Source organism: Akebia trifoliata, chromosome 13, assembly GCF_017979445.1.
Source record: "Akebia trifoliata isolate Shusen 1 chromosome 13, ASM1797944v1, whole genome shotgun sequence".
Classification (NCBI taxonomy): Eukaryota; Viridiplantae; Streptophyta; class Magnoliopsida; order Ranunculales; family Lardizabalaceae; genus Akebia; species Akebia trifoliata.
Window position 1 is genome coordinate 8,230,207 of NC_141387.1, and position 17,760 is coordinate 8,247,966.

General features: G+C 33.2%; 1 protein-coding gene across 2 annotated transcripts; it reads right to left on the bottom strand.

Annotated features, from left to right (window-relative positions):
* On the bottom strand, nucleotides 1-2,733 carry LOC147387692 (transcription factor TCP4-like). 2 transcript variants are annotated; one of them, XM_086421184.1, is made up of 3 exons: nucleotides 2,518-2,733; nucleotides 414-2,338; nucleotides 1-326 (listed from the first exon to the last, which is right to left on the bottom strand). In XM_086421184.1, the coding sequence occupies exon 2, from the start codon at nucleotides 1,634-1,636 to the stop codon at nucleotides 446-448; it is 1,191 nt and encodes a 396-aa protein (XP_086277310.1). In that variant the 5' UTR covers nucleotides 1,637-2,338; nucleotides 2,518-2,733; the 3' UTR covers nucleotides 1-326; nucleotides 414-445. The 2 variants fall into 2 exon arrangements, with proteins under 2 accessions (XP_086277310.1, XP_086277309.1); XM_086421183.1 differs by having other exon boundaries at nucleotides 1-323; nucleotides 2,518-2,731.
* Between the last annotated feature and the right edge of the window lie 15,027 nt (nucleotides 2,734-17,760).

Genomic DNA, 17,760 nt, shown 5'->3' on the forward strand with positions numbered 1-17,760 from the left:
TTTATCTAAACAAGCAAATTTCATTTCCTCAATCTGACAATAGTTTGAAGGAAATAGTCACAAAATGCAAATCTAGCAATAGAAAGACTAAGCAATCCAGCAAAGATTATAACAGTAGAGCTCAGTGAGCCCACCCAAACAAGAACTAAAGCAGAAACATAAAACTAACAAAGCTAGCAAACCCGGGTTCGAGAAACCTGATTCATACAGGATTTGTTCTTCCCGCAGTTGGCCATTGTGATTCAGAAACCGAAATCCCGTCTCCTTCCTCATTTAGAATTCAATCAAAAGCTCTCCCATTCTCATCTCCATGAAAGAAAACTCTGCTACATTATCAAGGGGAAGATAAGTAGTAAAGTAGAGAGAAATTGAAATAATTCAAGAAATGGTGTAATGGATATTGGATCTTTAACCTGAAGAAGGGTGGATTTCGCTAAATCTTCACTTAATAGTGAGAAGAAGCAGAGGACGAAGGCTTGTTCGAAGCTCCGTCTTGCTCCTCTTCACCTTGAATTCGTGCTGGAATTCGGAATCCCGAGAATCCATCTGAGGCAAATCCAATGCTAGACATCAATGATTGATGGACTGCAGAAGAAGGCATCTGATGATGATGATGATCGCCAGCGGACGCAATGGATGGGTCCATCCAAGCACGAACCTGAGGTGAGTTACTGGACTGAAGGGGTCCCCTCTGTGGAAATAACAGATTTTGGCCAAGAAACGATGGTGGTGGTGTCGAATTGAAGACAAATTCTCCTCCTTGTCTGCCCGTATCCGAACCAGAATTCCAACCAACCATTCGATGAAATCGTCCCATCTCCAATTGGTGTTGCTCTGACCAATTAGAGGTGGCATCAAAAGCCAAAGGAGACGAGTTTGCAAAAAGGGCATGTTGGGTTGAAGGAGTAGAAGTTGAATGTTGGTGGGATTGATGGTGAAGGAGAATTGGGTCTTGGAAAGATTGCAACGAAAGGCGAAGATCTTGAGTTTGGCTACTTGTTCTTGAGAGAAGGTCAGGCGGGTATGTCTGAAAATGGTTTGAAGATGACAATGTAGCTGCGCTCATGGGGAAGAAAGACTTAATGGTGTCGGCAATCGCGTCCGAATCCAACGAAGGAGGAAGAAAGCTCGAACTGTTATTCGGGTTGTTGTTCATATGCTGCTGATGTTGATGCTGAAAACCATACTCAGATGAAGTCGGTTCCACTTCCATTGGTCTCTTCCCCGAACCAACTACGGTTTCCGATTCTTCCTCCATAAAATGCCGATTCTCTTCTTCTTGGCCTTGTTCCAATTGTTCGGTAACATTGGTGGTGGCAGTAGGGTGCCATGGTGGGAGCTCGGCAAGCTCATCGATTGCAGCCTTGGCCTTCTTGATTAGCCAATCAACGGCCTTGCTGGGTCGATCATAGCCAAGGCGGTCTTGAACATCGTAGAATTGAATAGCTGTGTGAGCCGAAAGGCGGACTCTTCGGTCCCTTGGACCCTTTGCAGTGCAAACCTTGCTGTGCCGATCTTTCCTCCCTGTCGATCGAACAATGTGACCTCCTTGAACTTCTACAATCTCTCCTCCTCCTGTGTTGCTCCTCAATAAACCCAATCTTGAAGAAGGTTGTTGGTGTTGGCTTTCTCCCATCCTTTCTCCAAATCTTGCATATTGGATGTGAGTCCTCTGTTCTTCTATAGATGAAGGGAAGTAGGATCTTTTCTTTGGAGGTTGTGTTTGTTGGGTATCTATGGATACTCCTCTTCCATAGAGGATATGTTGTTCTTGTTGCTGTGGTTGATGAAATCCATGAAACCCTTGTTGTTGTTGTTCTTCTTCTTCTTCTGGAGGATCTTGTTCTTGTTCTTCTTGGTCTTCTTGTTGTTGGTTTTGTTCTTGGTGGAGGAATAGATGGCTTTGAAGGTGATGGTGTTGATGATTCCTCTGAGGATCCAGACTCAAACCCTTCTTCTTTTCCTCTTCCAGCTTTTGATTTCTTAATGGGTTTCTTCAACTTTCTTCTCCCTTTGTTGGTAAACTTTGTTCTGTTTCTTCTGCTGAAACCACAACTCTGAAACTTGATATTGCTTCTTCTGCCTCTCCCAAAAGGCCTTGCCATTCAACTCTTCAAATTCCATCACCCAATAAAATAAAATAAAACCCACCAAACACTCCTCAAGAAAAAAACCCACAAAAGTTGCTCAACTCTCTTACCCTTTTTATTCTAGATTTCTAACCCATCTCTCTCTCTCTCTCTCTCTCTCTCTCTCTCTTTTTCTCTCTCTGTAAACAACGCAGGTAAAAACAGTATTAATCTGTGATGGGTCTCTATGTCTCTGTACCCTCCAAGCTCTGCAAAAAAAAAAAAAAAATGTACCCAATTGAACAAGCAAACCAAGAAGAACTATAAACTACAAAAAATCAAAAAGGGCTTTTAAGAAAATCCCTGCAATGGGTTGTCTTCTCCTTCTCATCTTAAACAAACAAACATGGACAATAAAGAGAAAGAGAAGAGATGATGGGATAGAAACCTGAAAGAGGAAGAAGGGGTGAAGTGAAGGCGTAGAACAGTAAATAAAAGGAATTTCTTTTAAGGGTGTATATGAGCCGTTGATGCCTTTTGTTTGAGTTGGCAGAGTTGGGTCAGACAAGAGATTAAAGATCTTCCTGATCTCAGCAGGTCAACAGCACTACCTTCGCTGCTGCAGTGCAGCTGCTGCTTCTGCTCTCTCTCTCCTCTCACTAGGTTTTATTACACAAGTCACTATTTTTTTTATTTTTTTGTTTTACTTTGCTTAGTAGAGTAGAACCGTTGGTTATAACTAAATTGAATGAATCCTTTGTGTGTTTTTTGATAGATCCTCACGTTAACATCTCACCTCGAGAAATCGACATCTTTCTCTGTTTCTCACCCTTTTTTATTCTTCTTTTTTTAACTTGTATTCTTGCCTGACTTAGAAAAGGAAAAAACATTCTCCTCATGTTAACCACTCGATGGTGTTCAATATTTCATCACGAATCTCGATGATTCTTAATCATGCATTTTCTTTTTTCTTTTGTTAATTTGTTATTCTCTTTATTGGTTTACATTAAAGAGAAGTCACCTTCACACTGTTTTCCTCTCAATAGCGTGTGGGTTAAAGTTGTAGAGTTGTTATTGGCACTCCAATATTTACTTATTACACCCCAATTTTTTAAATTATTTATCACACCTTCCGTTAAAGATTAAAATACACTTTTTCAAACATTATAAAGGTCTCGATTGATAACGTTGCCAATTTTTACTATTAGATTTTGCAATTAAAAACAATTGTCAGAAATAACTGTAAACAATTGAAACACTGAAAAATTCATTTGATAGTCTTATAAAAATATTATGCTATTTATCAGGATTTGATAATTATTGTTTAATACAATTGCTAGATTTTACTGTATTATGGTAAAATGATTAGAATATCCTTAATGTTGATAATACACCCAGAATGCACAAAAAATTATCAGAATACCTTAATAAATATATAATTACACTAAATATATATATATATATATATATATATATATATATATATATATAATAAATTTATATTAAAAATTATAAAAATAATTATTTTAATTTAAATAAATTTATAAATTTTATAATTCTATTTAAATTTCGACAACATCTCCTCTTAAAAATGTACATATGAAATTTTCCTAATAAAGAAAATACATATATAATACACAATCTAACATTCACATAACATCTTATATCCATAACATCTCATTTATATTCTGATATCATTGAAATATAATAATCATAGCTGATATAATAAATAGAATTTAAATAAATAAAAACATGAAAAATATATATCCAATAAATGCATACAAGATATATTCTTCATTCTTCTTATTTGTCTCCGTTATAATCATAGCTAATATAACTAATGTTATCACTCGACCATATGAACAAAATGGATGATACATATAGTTTGTCATATTCATCATGCACAAAAAGATTATAAATAAGTTTGGAATCTTAAAAATATACTTAAACATAATATAATTTTTATCCCAACATTAAAAATAAGTATGAAACCTTGAAAATATACTTAAACATAGTATAATCTTTATCCCAACTTTGACTTACAAAAAGTCGATAGACTCTTGAATACTGACTTTTTTAACAGGAATGGGGCTGCTAGTAGTAAATTTTTGGGTGTGAACTACGTCTACGAGCTTATCCAGTGTCTGACCAATTCGCATAGTAGTAGTTATCTTCTATCTATGACCTTGAGGCTGTAGAGTATCGTCACCTTTACATCGAATGAGATTTCTGGGTGGGGGTACAGGAGGGGTAGTATCATCCTTAAACTTGTCGACATCATCAAGAGTCAGGTCCATAGGTGTTTGAGACTCCGGAGGATGGGTCTTCATGACATCATCTAGATCAATCGCATCAAGGTTATTTTCTTTGGTTTCTGATGTAGATGACATTGTACCAAATGCAGGCGACCACATATGCCCACCAATAACATATGTGCCTCCAAAAATAAAATCTAATTGCTTTGCAAACTTTAGAGACTTCGTTCAAAATATTTTAAGATGATGTTATAAGAAACAAAAATCATAAATTATATAAAGAGACAAAATTCCTAAAAGAAATAAAAGAAAAAATTAACAAAAAATATATCTTTAATCACCCATCCCACCACTCTTCACTTGCATCTAATATACCAATTTCAACATCATAAGAGACGTCACTATTCATGCAAATCTTATTCCAACATCCCCAAATACATTTTTGTCTATCGTACTTGTTCTTCATTTGCCCTCTATCATAATAAACGTTAGTTTCTTTTTTAAACTCTTTCACTAAGGTTTTATATGCAATATTGCCAAGTACTTTATGTGGTCTTCTCCCCTTCTTAACTAATTCATAAAATATCTCGACTCAAATTTTATGTTGTTTGGGTGTCCAATCTGCTTTTGCACTTTTTGAATTCTTATCCTTCATTTGACAATGGTAAAAAAATAAACCACTTTCACTTGTATTTACAAATTAAAATAAATATACATCGACCAAAAAACCTATGAAAATTTCAAACATCAAGAGCTATATAAATACAAATTTCAGATTTTTTTACCATCGATCGAAGTACAAACCACAAGATTTCAAATTTTTCATTAACCGTAACCCATTAGTAAGAATTAGGATACTCCATCAATACAATGGTCAAAAATTAGTTATAATGTTGATTCCATCAGCAATGATGTTCATTCTGATAAATAAAAAACAGCTCTTTAGACCCTAAAAATAGATTTGGAGTAAAAACCCTAGAAATGAGAATCTTAAAATCCAAATATCTCTAGAATTGTTAAAAAAATAAAAACTCAAATGAACATGATCTCTCAGAGACGAGCTTAATGATCTTGTAATCAATCAAATGGTAGAAAGAAATCAAGGTTCAAATCTGAAACTTAAACTTAAAGCTTTGAATCTTACCTGTAAGGAAAATCAAACTTGACCAAGACTAAAGAACTAATCAAGTTGTTGAAGAAGTTGTAGGAGAGAATCTGATTAGGGATTCACACATAGTGACTAAGAACATGCACAAACAGTCTTGCCTTCGATCGGAGATGCCTTCATCAATGTCGTTGTTCGGAGATGCTTTTGTCAATGGGGTTGATCGGAGATGCCTTCTTCTTCAATGGTGTCGATCGGTAGGACTTGGTTTAGATTTTAGGTTGAACGAAAACAAGAACTGAGAAAAAGCTTTGGTTTAGGTCGTGGGACTTAACTTGTAAATATTTTATTTGATGAAGGGTATTACAGTCATTTCACATTAATCATTTTTTAAATGTAATTGTGAGTAGCACCTATAACCCGCTTGTTAAAACTACGGTGATCAAAAACCACGAAAAGCACAAATAAAAAGTGCTATGAAGTACAAATCGTGGCACGAAATCGATTTTTAACCCCAAAGAACTATAAAAAGTGGGATTGTGAAGCGCTACCAAACACCACCAAAGGTTTGGCTCAAATTGTTATCTCAACATTATAACACTCGTTTAAATAATTTCAATAGTTGTTTACAATTATGATTAGGCTCATATAAAATACTACACCCAAAAAATACAAATTGAGCAAGAAAACAAGAGAGCTTCTATTGACACCTCAATTTTTACTTATTCTCAACCATTTACTTATTTTCTTTATTTATAATTGGTAGTAATTTGTAATTGTTTGTGTTGCTATCGGCCAGGGAAGAAGACCAATAGCCCCTATCTCTAGTCATTATATTTTCCTCGAGGTTCTTTGATATCCTTTATTATAAGACCTTTTTGTTAGGAGTAATGAAAAAATCAAAACCCGAAAACTAAATCAAATTTGGTTTCTACTCGAACCAAATCAAAATTGAGTCGATTTGGTTTGATTTCGATCTTGAGAGTGTGAAATCAGGTTGAACTCGAAATCAGACCGAAATAAAAACCAAACTTGAACACAAACTTGGATGCATTACCCAACCAAAATTTTAATTTTTTTTTAAATGTTGGGTTGCTTTGAATATTGCTCTTACTATCTTTGTAATTTATTAGATGGTGGCAAGTGCAAATGCCCATGTATTAAAAGGATTTATTTGTAATTTAAAATATTAATTAAAGAGTGGTTTTGAAGATTACATAGTAAAAAAGATATGTTTATAACTTTGAAAACTGACGAATGTGATTTTAGGGACGTGAGCGGTTTTCTTGTATTTTTGACAAGAATGACCTTGATTCTATTAAATTTAACTGTAAAAGCGGGGGCATTTTTGAATTCCAAATTTTGGTGTCGAAGCACTTTTACTCCACTTTCTCTCATCATAATAGTTAAGATATAATTGGCAATTCTTTTTATCTTTAAAAAGTAACCGTTTCATATTAAAAAATAGTTACTAATCAAGAAAAAAGGAAAGTAATAAATATTTGAATATTGCTAGGAGGATGTTAAAATGTTAGGTTAGGGATGTCAACGGGTACCCAATTATCATATGTACCCAAAACCTATTAGTAGGTTTTAGGACCTGATTAATTTCTTGATCGGTTATGGGTAGTCATTTCAATGACCCATTAAGAATTGAGTACCCATCAAGTAATCGGGTAAATAAGGTATTTGTTTTTAATCATTTAAGAAGATATTTATATTAATTATTTAGTAGTATAATTAATTAATAGTAATTACTAATCATGGAGAGATATTTTAATATTCAATATCTTCTCAAGCAAGTAACTTAATTCTCAACTCTCAACTCTTTCTATTTTCTAAACGTGTGTCCATATTCTCTTCTCCTTCTCAAGTTTCAACTTTAAAGAAGAACATAACTGCGCTCATAAGCTTACAAGTTTCATTTTTCTCATCTTTAATCATTTTAAAGATTAAAACACGTCAGTCAAAGTTTAAACAATACAAACAAATAGAAGAGTCTAACTAGTCTTATTAAGAGTCCTTGGAATCAGCTTATGACATAAAAAAAACATGATCCGATGATTCAGGGTTGTAGAAGACAAAATTCTATGAACTTCGTCAATATATATATATATTCAAAAAAGGTTATTTTTCATCGTTGAATTTTTAAAAAGTTAGGTAGAAGTTTGGTAGTCGTCCATTCCCAAAACCTTGGATCAAGCCTAAATAAAAAAATTATTTTTTGATATATTTTTTTATTTGAGTTTTTGGATGAAATTTAGATGGTTGTGGTGTTGGATTACTGATGTGGTAATCCATTTGAGCAAAACAACCCATAATGATTAAGTCAATTTTTTAATTTTTTATTGATCTTTACAGGTCCCAATGGGTTGGTTCTGGTTCCAAGGGTCTCATACTTTGAATTGAAATAGATCGAAAACCGATGTTTAAGTTTGGGTCCTGTTCGGGCATACATGGAATCAACCCAAGCCGACCCATTGACACCCTTATTTTAGATAGGATTAATTAGATTTCTCTCTTATTTATTTTCTTTCTCCGTATATTACCTCTTTGACTTTTCCTTTTTCTGCAAAATATTAAAAAAAAATTTCAAAGTTCTTTTAAAAAAATATTTATTTTAAAAAAGAATTGGACCAATGCAAAACCCAAAAAAATTGGATTCAGATCATTTTTTTATTTCACATTTTAATGTAAAGTCTGAACCGAATCCAAACCCGAAATTTTTTAGTTCAGTTTTGAATCTTAATAAAACTTGAATCGACCAAAAATTTATTTGGTTCAGTTCAATTCAGGTGGAGCTGAATGTACATTCCTACTTTTGGTATCTTAGGTAAGGATTAAACTTCATTTGTTTGAAATTGGGTGGCTGGGTGGTTTTCTAATTTACTCTATTGCACATTGAGAAACTTGAATGGGGTTGAGGCATAGGACTATTTGGACTAGTCTCGTTCCAAAGGGTATGGGATGCCCTACTATATATGAAAAAAATAAATAATAAATAATAAAATAAGAGGATGAAATTCCATAGGTTGTTGACCTTAAGCAATTTAGAGAAGGGAAGTATTTAGTTATGGAAATCAGTTGGTTGTTGCCACCTATGGTCATTTAATGTACATATATTAAAAGCAGAAATCAGTTATTGGAAATTTTGTACACTTCTAGTTTGTGTGAATCTCTAGATCTAATGATGTACAAAAAAATAATAATAATAACACTTACATTTTTTGTGGATCAGACTACAAACATCCGGGCAATGTGAAATCCTTCAATTATTTCCATGAAAAATTTCTCGATCACTCTTTGAGTTTGGCAATAAATGTATAAATCGTATGAAGATGAAATTAATTATACGTAAAATTGTTACAAAATTGAGTAAAAACTTTATCGATAAAATTCAGGGAGATAGTTGGACTCGTGGAAAATCATTCATTGGTGTATAGTCCATTCTACCATATAATAACACTAGTAGAATTAATACAAAGCAAAACATAACAATTCTGATATTTTTTTTTAATATTTTTTTTTGTCAGTTTCAATATTTATGTCTAGTGTTAGTTCCAATATCAATGTACAAGAAGACAAACCTTTTCAAAAAGATAAGAATAATAATAATAAAAATAAATAAGTATCACTATGTTATATGTGGATTTTTTTTAACCAATATATCTCCTAATTAATCCTCTCCATCAAAGGGAATTTGGTTGTATGTTGAGTGATCACGCAGGGATGACACGAACTGATGACCCACAGATATTTATATTTGAACGGATATTATGCATGGAACCAAAACTTAGCAATTGATTTTTAGTTTTAACTCCTATTGGTTTCAATACTATATTCGAACATGTTAACCCAAAATTAAGATAATCAATTGCATTTCTTGTCGGATAGCAACTAAACAAGTATCCATTGACACCCCCTTGTGGTATTCTTTTAGTTTTAGGTACCCTATTACAATATATCGAAGGACCACCGCATGATTTGTAGTCGTTGCTTTTGCAAGAAATATAGAAACAATTCAAATTGTTGTTTTCACAAGATACAATCTGAGATATTTGAGCTATGAGTACATATTATGTCTCTTATAAAATTCTCTTTTATTAGTTGTTAGTGGAAGATGAGAAATACGAAATACAACAATTGTTGGATTACAATCCTAACTTGAGTTTTCTTGGTGTATCTTGTAGTTGGGGGTGTGGGGGCCTGGCCCCCACGATAGGGATTCAGGGCCGACATGTCTAGGATTGACTTGTTTTGGGTGTTCATACTATTTTTGGGGGTATTTTCATAATTAAAAAATATGTGTTTTGTCCTAAGATGCCATATATGTTTTAAGTTCAAAAATCCTAAAAATATGATTCTATTGTCACAGTTTTCAATAATAAAGAATTATCATTGTCGTCTGTGGAAATAGGCAATTTGGTCGAATCACGTAAAATTCTTACGTTCTTTATTTTCTCTGTTTTAATATTCGTAGTTTATCAATTTTAATTAATCATTATGAATTTTTTTTTACAATAATAACAATATATTTTTAAATTTATAAATTAAATTATTAAAAATATTAAAAAATCTAAAATATCATACTATACTTAAATAAATAAATAAATAAATAAGAGATATCAATTGAGAAAACTTTCGAAGAGAGATTTTGAAGTGGTCTTTTTCATTGCTAATTAAATCACCAATTAGTAATTCTGACTTTTTAGAAAGACCAAAACAACTTTTTAGAAAGGCCAAAACTACTTCTTTAAAAGGAATAAATGTTTGAGGCCCCATCATGAGGGAAGATTGGGAGTACAATTTTTTTAATCTAAATGTTGGGTTTTTAGCTGTTGCAACCAATGAGGAGGAGACAAATGGCATAACAAAAAATTAATGTCTAACATAACTGCCATTGAAAAAGTTGAAAAGATGCTCCAATGTGTCTTCATGATTGGTTCAACACCTACACAATAAAATTAAAAAATTAGAACACCAAAATTATAATACAAGTAAGAGGAGAGGGTCTCATGGTTTGGGATGATAATTTTCATGGTAATCATTCATGGAATTTTAATATTGGACCATTGTACCTGTCTAAGTCATTATACAATAACAATAAAGTTATTAAAAAACATAAAAAAAATAAATTATAAATCAGTATTATAATAATGATAATTAATTAAAACATACAAAATTGGAATAATATTATTTTTTCTTAAATAATAAATTACCACAAATGATTGCAAGAAAAGTAGTCACCGTACTGATAACATGCAATCATCTTGTGAAAGTAGAGAGATCAACTCATTTTTTTTTTCAATTTTTTATGAGGTAAGGTGCTTTGTCCACTGGATCGACTTCTAGCTCGAACCATCTTTATCAGATAAAAAAAATATTAAGTGGGTTTTCTATGATTCATAGAGCATAGTCGGTATTAGAATTATTATTTAATAGATTAGGATCCATTGAATGACTTATGAAATAGACACATGATCTTAATCTTTTAAATGCAAAATTCAATAGTTGAGATTTATGACTATCTTGATAACACAAATCTTGGAGATATTTATTTCGGGGATAAATCTCAATCATCAGATTTTGCGTTTACAGGGTTTAGATCATGTGTTTTTTTCATGAGTCATTCTTAGGAGTGAAGGGATCCTGACCCTTATTTAATTCGATAGAGAGATGTAAATCAATCAGTACTTTATAAGAAAATTTCTATTTTAGTCATCCAATTTTAATTTTATTGACAATTTTTTCCTCTAATTTTTGGTCCATATTTTTCTTTTTTCATCCTACGGAATATTTTTTTGAGATGATCAAATTTATTGATATTTTTTTTTGTGTACTTACTATATGGTTGCATTGTCCTTAGGGGCAGAACTAGGATTTTCTATTAGTGGGGACTAAGTGCTACTAATAGTCAGCCAATGACCTTTGTTTCCTTCTATTCTAATGTTGGACGCTTGTCATTGCAAATGATGGTTTTCATTCTCAAACCTAAATTTTAGGATGTTCAAACATCACCCCATGATCATAATATTAAGTTGTCCAGGGAAATCATATATATATATATATATATATATATATATATATATATATATATATATATATATATATATATATATATATGGGTAGCGATCAATGGCCAACAGTTTGGCAAACATTTTGGCAAACACATTTTTCAAAACATGGGTTAGAGGTCTTGGAATGGGCTGATTTTTGGTGAGGATGATCTCTATGGTGAGGAGATCATCATCACCAAAAATCAGCCCATTCCAAAACTTCTAACCTCATCAAAAATGGTTTACAAAAAATGGACGGTTCACGATTTTTCAACTTGTAAAATGGGGCTAGAAGTTTTGGAATGAGCTGATTTTTGGTGAGGATGATCTCCTCACCGTAGAGATCATCCTCACCAAAAATCAGCCCATTCCAAGACCTCTAACCCATGTTTTGAAAAAGTGTTTGCCAAAATGTTTGCCAAACTGTTGGCCACGGATAGGGACCCTATATATATATATATATATATATATGGGTCCCGTTCGCCACCCTTAGTTTTACCACACACTTTAACAAACGCGTTTTGTCTTACATGGGTTAGAAGTTTCGGAATGAGCTGATTTTTGGTGAGGATGATCTCTATGGTGAGGAGATCATCCTCACCAAAAATCAGCTCATTCCAAAACTTCTAACCCCATCAAAATTGATTTACAAAAAATGGACGGTCCACGATTTTTCAACGTGTAAACATGGGGCTAAACATTTCGGAATGGGCTGATTTTTGGGGAGGATGATCTTCTAATCATAGAGATCATCCTCACCAAAAATCAGCCCATTCCAAAACTTCTAACCCATGTAGGACAAAAAACGTTTGTTAAAGTGTGTGGTAAAACTTAGGGTGCTGAACATTTCCCTATATATATATATATATATTATATATATATATATATATGGAGAGAGAGAGAGAGAGAGAGTGAAGCTTATGGCCTAGGTGGCTAGAAAGACCTGAATGGTTAGACTACACATGAATCGTACACTTAATAATCAATCGGTTGTTGCATAAATATTCATTGACAATCCAAAAAACAAAGAAGTTATCATGATTTTGAGTCATATTATTAAATTAATGACAAATCATAAACACCAAACAATGAATCCTTTTATAAAAATCAAACTAATGGTAAGAATTGAAAAAACAACCATATTTTATGGTTAAAACTTCTGAGATTCAATGACTATTGATAATTTACAAATTGCAGACAAATTTATAGAAATTCAGTTAAGTCATCGGACTTTAATATTTTATTTCTATAAAATAAAAAGATTATGTGATTGAGCATGTAGTAATCCATCTTATGACATGGTCTTAAATCTTGATATGTGTCTCGGCAGCCATTGGTACTGAGTTCTCACCCATCTTATTTCAAACTATATAAATTATTTAACTCAATTTATACTTATTTTTAACTTATATTTAATTCAAATAATTATAAATAAATTATTTAAAAATAAGGTGGATTAGAAGATGTTTACTCATGGAATTATAATTTGTTAAGATAATAAATATTTAAATTACTAAAAATCAAGATTTTATCAAGGAAGACAAAATCCTAATTGAGTTGGCCGAGTTGATATTTTCAAAATATTGGACTAGCACTACGTGAAATTTGAAGGAAAAAAATTGTTGGGCTTGGCCCAACGAATTTTAAAAACAAAAATTTTATGGTCACGGCGCACGAAATTTAGAGAAAATTGGTGCAACTTTGTCTACTCTCTCTCTCTCTCTTTGGTTTTTCTGCGTTTTTCCTCCCTCACTCTCTCTCTCTCTCTCTCTTTGGTTTCTTTGCGTTTTCCCCTCTCTCACTCACTTTCTTTAGTTTGTGAAAAGCTTTCGATTATGAGAAATTTCTCTGAATTTTTTTCCATCTTTCTCACACTCTCTTTGATTCGTGAGAAGTTCCCCCGATTGTGAGAATCTCTCTCTCTGTTTGTCTCCTTCGATCATATCTCTCTCTCTTTCTTTCTCTATTTGATTGATCTCTCAACATTGAAAATGATGGAGTGAAGATGAGATCTAGGGTTGACTGGAATCTTAAAGTGATCTCTCAAAGTCAGATTTGTCAAACCAGTCCATTGTCCTTCAAAATCCCACCTCTCTTCAGCTCTCTCATCTGTCTTGATCAAGGTTTAGTTTTTTTTTTTTTATTTAATTTTTTATGATGGTGATTTGTAGATCTGATCTTAAAACTAGGTTTTTAAATATTGATTTGGTGTTTTAATTGTAGCATTGTTATTTTTTTTATTGAATGTTTGTATTTTGAATTCCATCTTGAATGTGTAGTAGTAGTTTGGGTAGAAAATTCTAGTTATATTTGGTTCAAATCATGTAATTTTCTGAAAAATATTCTCGTGCTATTAGATCTGGGTTGGTTTGTTAATATTTGGTTTAGATTGTTAGATTATAATATTGGATTGTTAAAATTAGATTTTGTAAATAGATATTCAGAATTCAGGATCTTGTTTTCTTCTTGTACTGTTTTTGAGAAACTGATTTCAGACTTTAGAATTAGAATCTCATTTTCTCAACTTGATTTTGTAGTTGTGACACATAAAAGTAGAATAAACACATTTTCACAATGCAAGAAACAAATGCTTCATTGTTTTGTAATTTTAGTCAAATGTATTTCTAATTATGAAAAGCTTTGTATTGATATTAATTTTGTTTAGCCTTGAGCCAATGAGTCATTTGGGTTGTGCCTCATGCTGCAACCATGAACTTTCTGTTTTCATTTACTTTAAAATTTGATTACTCTTGAAATCTTTGACATACTTCAGTTCTGGAAACAAATTACCTCAATACCTTGAAAAACTCCATTTAAGGCTTGCTAACGTGCATCGTTATGTGCAATTAAAAAAAGGAGAGTAATTTTGCCATTTTAACATTAATGTCTTGGATGGGGAAGCTCATAGAAGAATTCGCTTTAACTATGAAGGGTTATTTTGGAAATTTCAAAATAAAAATAAAAATTTTGTACTCTTTATAGAAAGAGTTCGCATCTCACACCTGAAGTCACACTGACTCATTCAAATATTGTAAGAATGGGGAGGGATATGTGAAAATTTCTCTTTATTTCTAAAAATTCAATGGGAGCTATAGCCCCCACTCGTCACTACATAGCTCTGCCCCTGACCAGGGTTTCCAAACTTGTCTAAGATTGAGATGTATCGCCCGAGTCATCTCGGTAATGCCCATCAACAAGATGGACGGACAAATCAATATATCGGATGAGATTTAAAATCCACGTTCATTTTTCTCATTTTTGAATGAGACGTCTCAAACATATCAGATAATTCGTTCAAGACGACTTGATTTTGTTTACGAACGAGACGAGACGTCAAAACGAGTTTTAAAACCATGTCCCTGACTGTCCTTACTAAATTGCACACCTTATACTTCATCTTAGTCTTAATTATTCGTAAGCTTGAATTCCAAAAGAGCTCTCATCTAGTTTCATGAAGTGCCATTATGTGATATATGCATGATATATAATGAAGTATTCTTTCTTGAATAGTAGCAATTATATCATCTATAATTATTACAAATAAATAGACTCGTTACCATTATGTTTTGTGATAACCCTCATCCTAATCAGGGGTGGAGCCAAGATTTTCTTGTAGTGGGGGCAAACTATAGTTAGTTGTATAGTTGAGAACTTGAAGATAAATGATTTTAGGAAGAAATTCAGAGATTTTTGTTTAGAAGTTGAAGAAAATGATATTTAGATCATTTCCAATTATAGTATATGAGGAGGTCCGGTCAAAAGACAATGTCATCAACAAAAAATTAAAAGGGGGGGTAGGGGGAGGGGAAAAATGGGGAGAGAGGTGAGGGAGTGAGGATAAATGGGGCCTCATCAGCTCCTTACTAGCTCCCCCTGATCCTAATACTCATTAAGTTAATTCGGTATGATCTGCATTATCGATTATGAATAGTTTGGATATAAGGCTTTGATAATGATGGTGACCATGACAAGGACTTGATTGTGTTAAAGCCTCGCAAATTATGTAGTACTCAACCAATTGCAATTTACTTGGCCCCTATTTGTTCACACTCGTCCCATCAAACTTTTTAAGATCATAACCAATGATTGGTACCATTTTTGTCTAACTGTCAAAGCCAGTAATTTTGATCAACTGGTATATTGGTATGATACCTTGAATGATGGGTTTTACTCACAAGATTTAAACCATATTTACATGTTCACTTTTTTATTTGATAGTTTATAAACATTTATTTTCATTTATTTATACTTGAAATAAAAGTTTATTTTCACTATAAAAGAAGTGTAAAATAAATAAAATGATTGATATAATAAATGTGAAGATGGATAAATAAGATAGTTAATTGTTATGGACTTTTCTAGCTATTGTCTTGAAGCAAACCAATGACAAGAATCAAAATGAAAATGAGCGCACACGAAAAACACGAGGCTTTATGTGGTTTGGAAAATTATTTTAAATCCACAGAGGAGAGGAAGATTAATTCATTATCAATGATAAGGATTGGTTACAAGCTCTCAAACCTCTACAACTCTCTCAATCAATAGAAAGCTCATAGAGCAATTAGAAAAACAATAAAAATTTCACACGAAACCTTAGGTTGAAAATACATATAAATACCCAAGAATTTTTGCCTCAACAGCATGCCCCCCACAACTACCAGTCTAGTGGCATGATTGGGTCATTGTTCTCCATCTCTGAACCGAGCCCTTACCTATGGAGAAGACTCCTTTACTTATGATTAGCCTCTTGAGACCCAAGTTCAACTTATAAAGACTAGACAACGAACAATATATACTAACCTCAACCAACAGTTGAGATAAGAGGACAACACAAATCTTTAGAGATCAGAATAGTTTTTCTAAGGATTAGTATAGTTTTCTTAGGGATACAATTCATTTTTGGATCCCTAGCATCCAGGGGCATAACTACATAAAGATAAGGGGAGGCCATGGCCCCCACAAAAATTTTAATAATTTTTTTTTTTTTTGAACTGTGATAATATGACGATCTCTTCAGACAAACGCCCCCATCATAGAACTGTAGATCATTTTCCTTGGGATACACAAGAAAAATATTTATGATTCTGCGTATCCCAAGGCAAATGGTCTACTGTTGTGTGATAGGGGTGTCATATTATCACGACTAATTTTTTTTTATATACTTAACCCAAGTTACAAACAAAGGACTGAAGCATTTGAACTACATGTGATTGGTGTGTGGCCCCCACAAAATAATTTTATACTTAAAATCTTGAGATAAAAATTAAAAAAAAACATTTCCTTAGTAGCATGTGGGGTTGGCAATGGGTAGCATAATACCCGACTCATCCGATTTGAATAAATTGGACATGGAAAAGGTTCTTCTACTCAATTAAGAATTCGGGTAATATTTCTCGGTACCCATTTACCTAAAAGTTTTGTAGGTTCGGATAGTGTTAAAAGCACCCCAATTAGTACCAAGGGCTCCCCTACTATAGCCAAATTCTTTTATCTTATATGGGTAAAAGTTTTGGAATAAACTGATTTTTTTGTGAAGATGATATCTATAGTGAGGAGATCATCATCTCCAAAATTCAGCACATTCCGAAACTTCTAACCCCATCAAAACAAGAAGAACGGTAAATTGTAGGGGTGCAACTTGGTTCGGGTTAAAGTAAAATCAGAACCGAACCGATCAAGATCGGTTCCATTATATAAGAACCAAAACCGAACCGAATTATTTTAGAACCGAACCAACCCAAACCGATCTTAATACGGTTTGATTCGATTCGGTTCCATGGGTTGGTCGTAAATCGCAGCCGAGAGAGAGAGAGAGAGAGATAGAGATAGAGGGAAACCTGTCATCGATCGCAGCCTTAGGATGCTGCCGCAAGTCGCAACTGGAGAGAGAGGTCATAGAGACGAGTCGGTGGCAAGATCTAATAGCAGGTTGCAAAGACGAGCCGGTGGTAGGATCTGGCAGTAGGTCGTAGAGTCAAGTCAGTGACAACAAATTGCAGAGAGAGAGAGAGAGAGAGAGAGAGATATGGTGGCACTAGCAGTCGGTGGCATTGGTAGCGGATCGTAGAGACGAGCGAGCGAGAGAGAGATAAGCAAGCGAGAGCGAGAGAGAAAGAGAGAAAAACAATGGCACTAGGAGCCGGTGGCATTGGCAGCGGGTCACAAAGCGAGACGAGCCAGCGAGAGAGAGAGAGAGATGGGTTAAGTTTTATAAAAAAAATTAAAAATTAAAAATTTTATTTTAATTAATATTAATTTGATTTTTGGTTTGGTTC

Bases quoted from the DNA above. Each gene is read 5' to 3' on its own strand.
- LOC147387692 (XM_086421184.1), bottom strand. From the start codon at position 1,636: ATGGGAGAAAGCCAACACCAACAACCTTCTTCAAGATTGGGTTTATTG.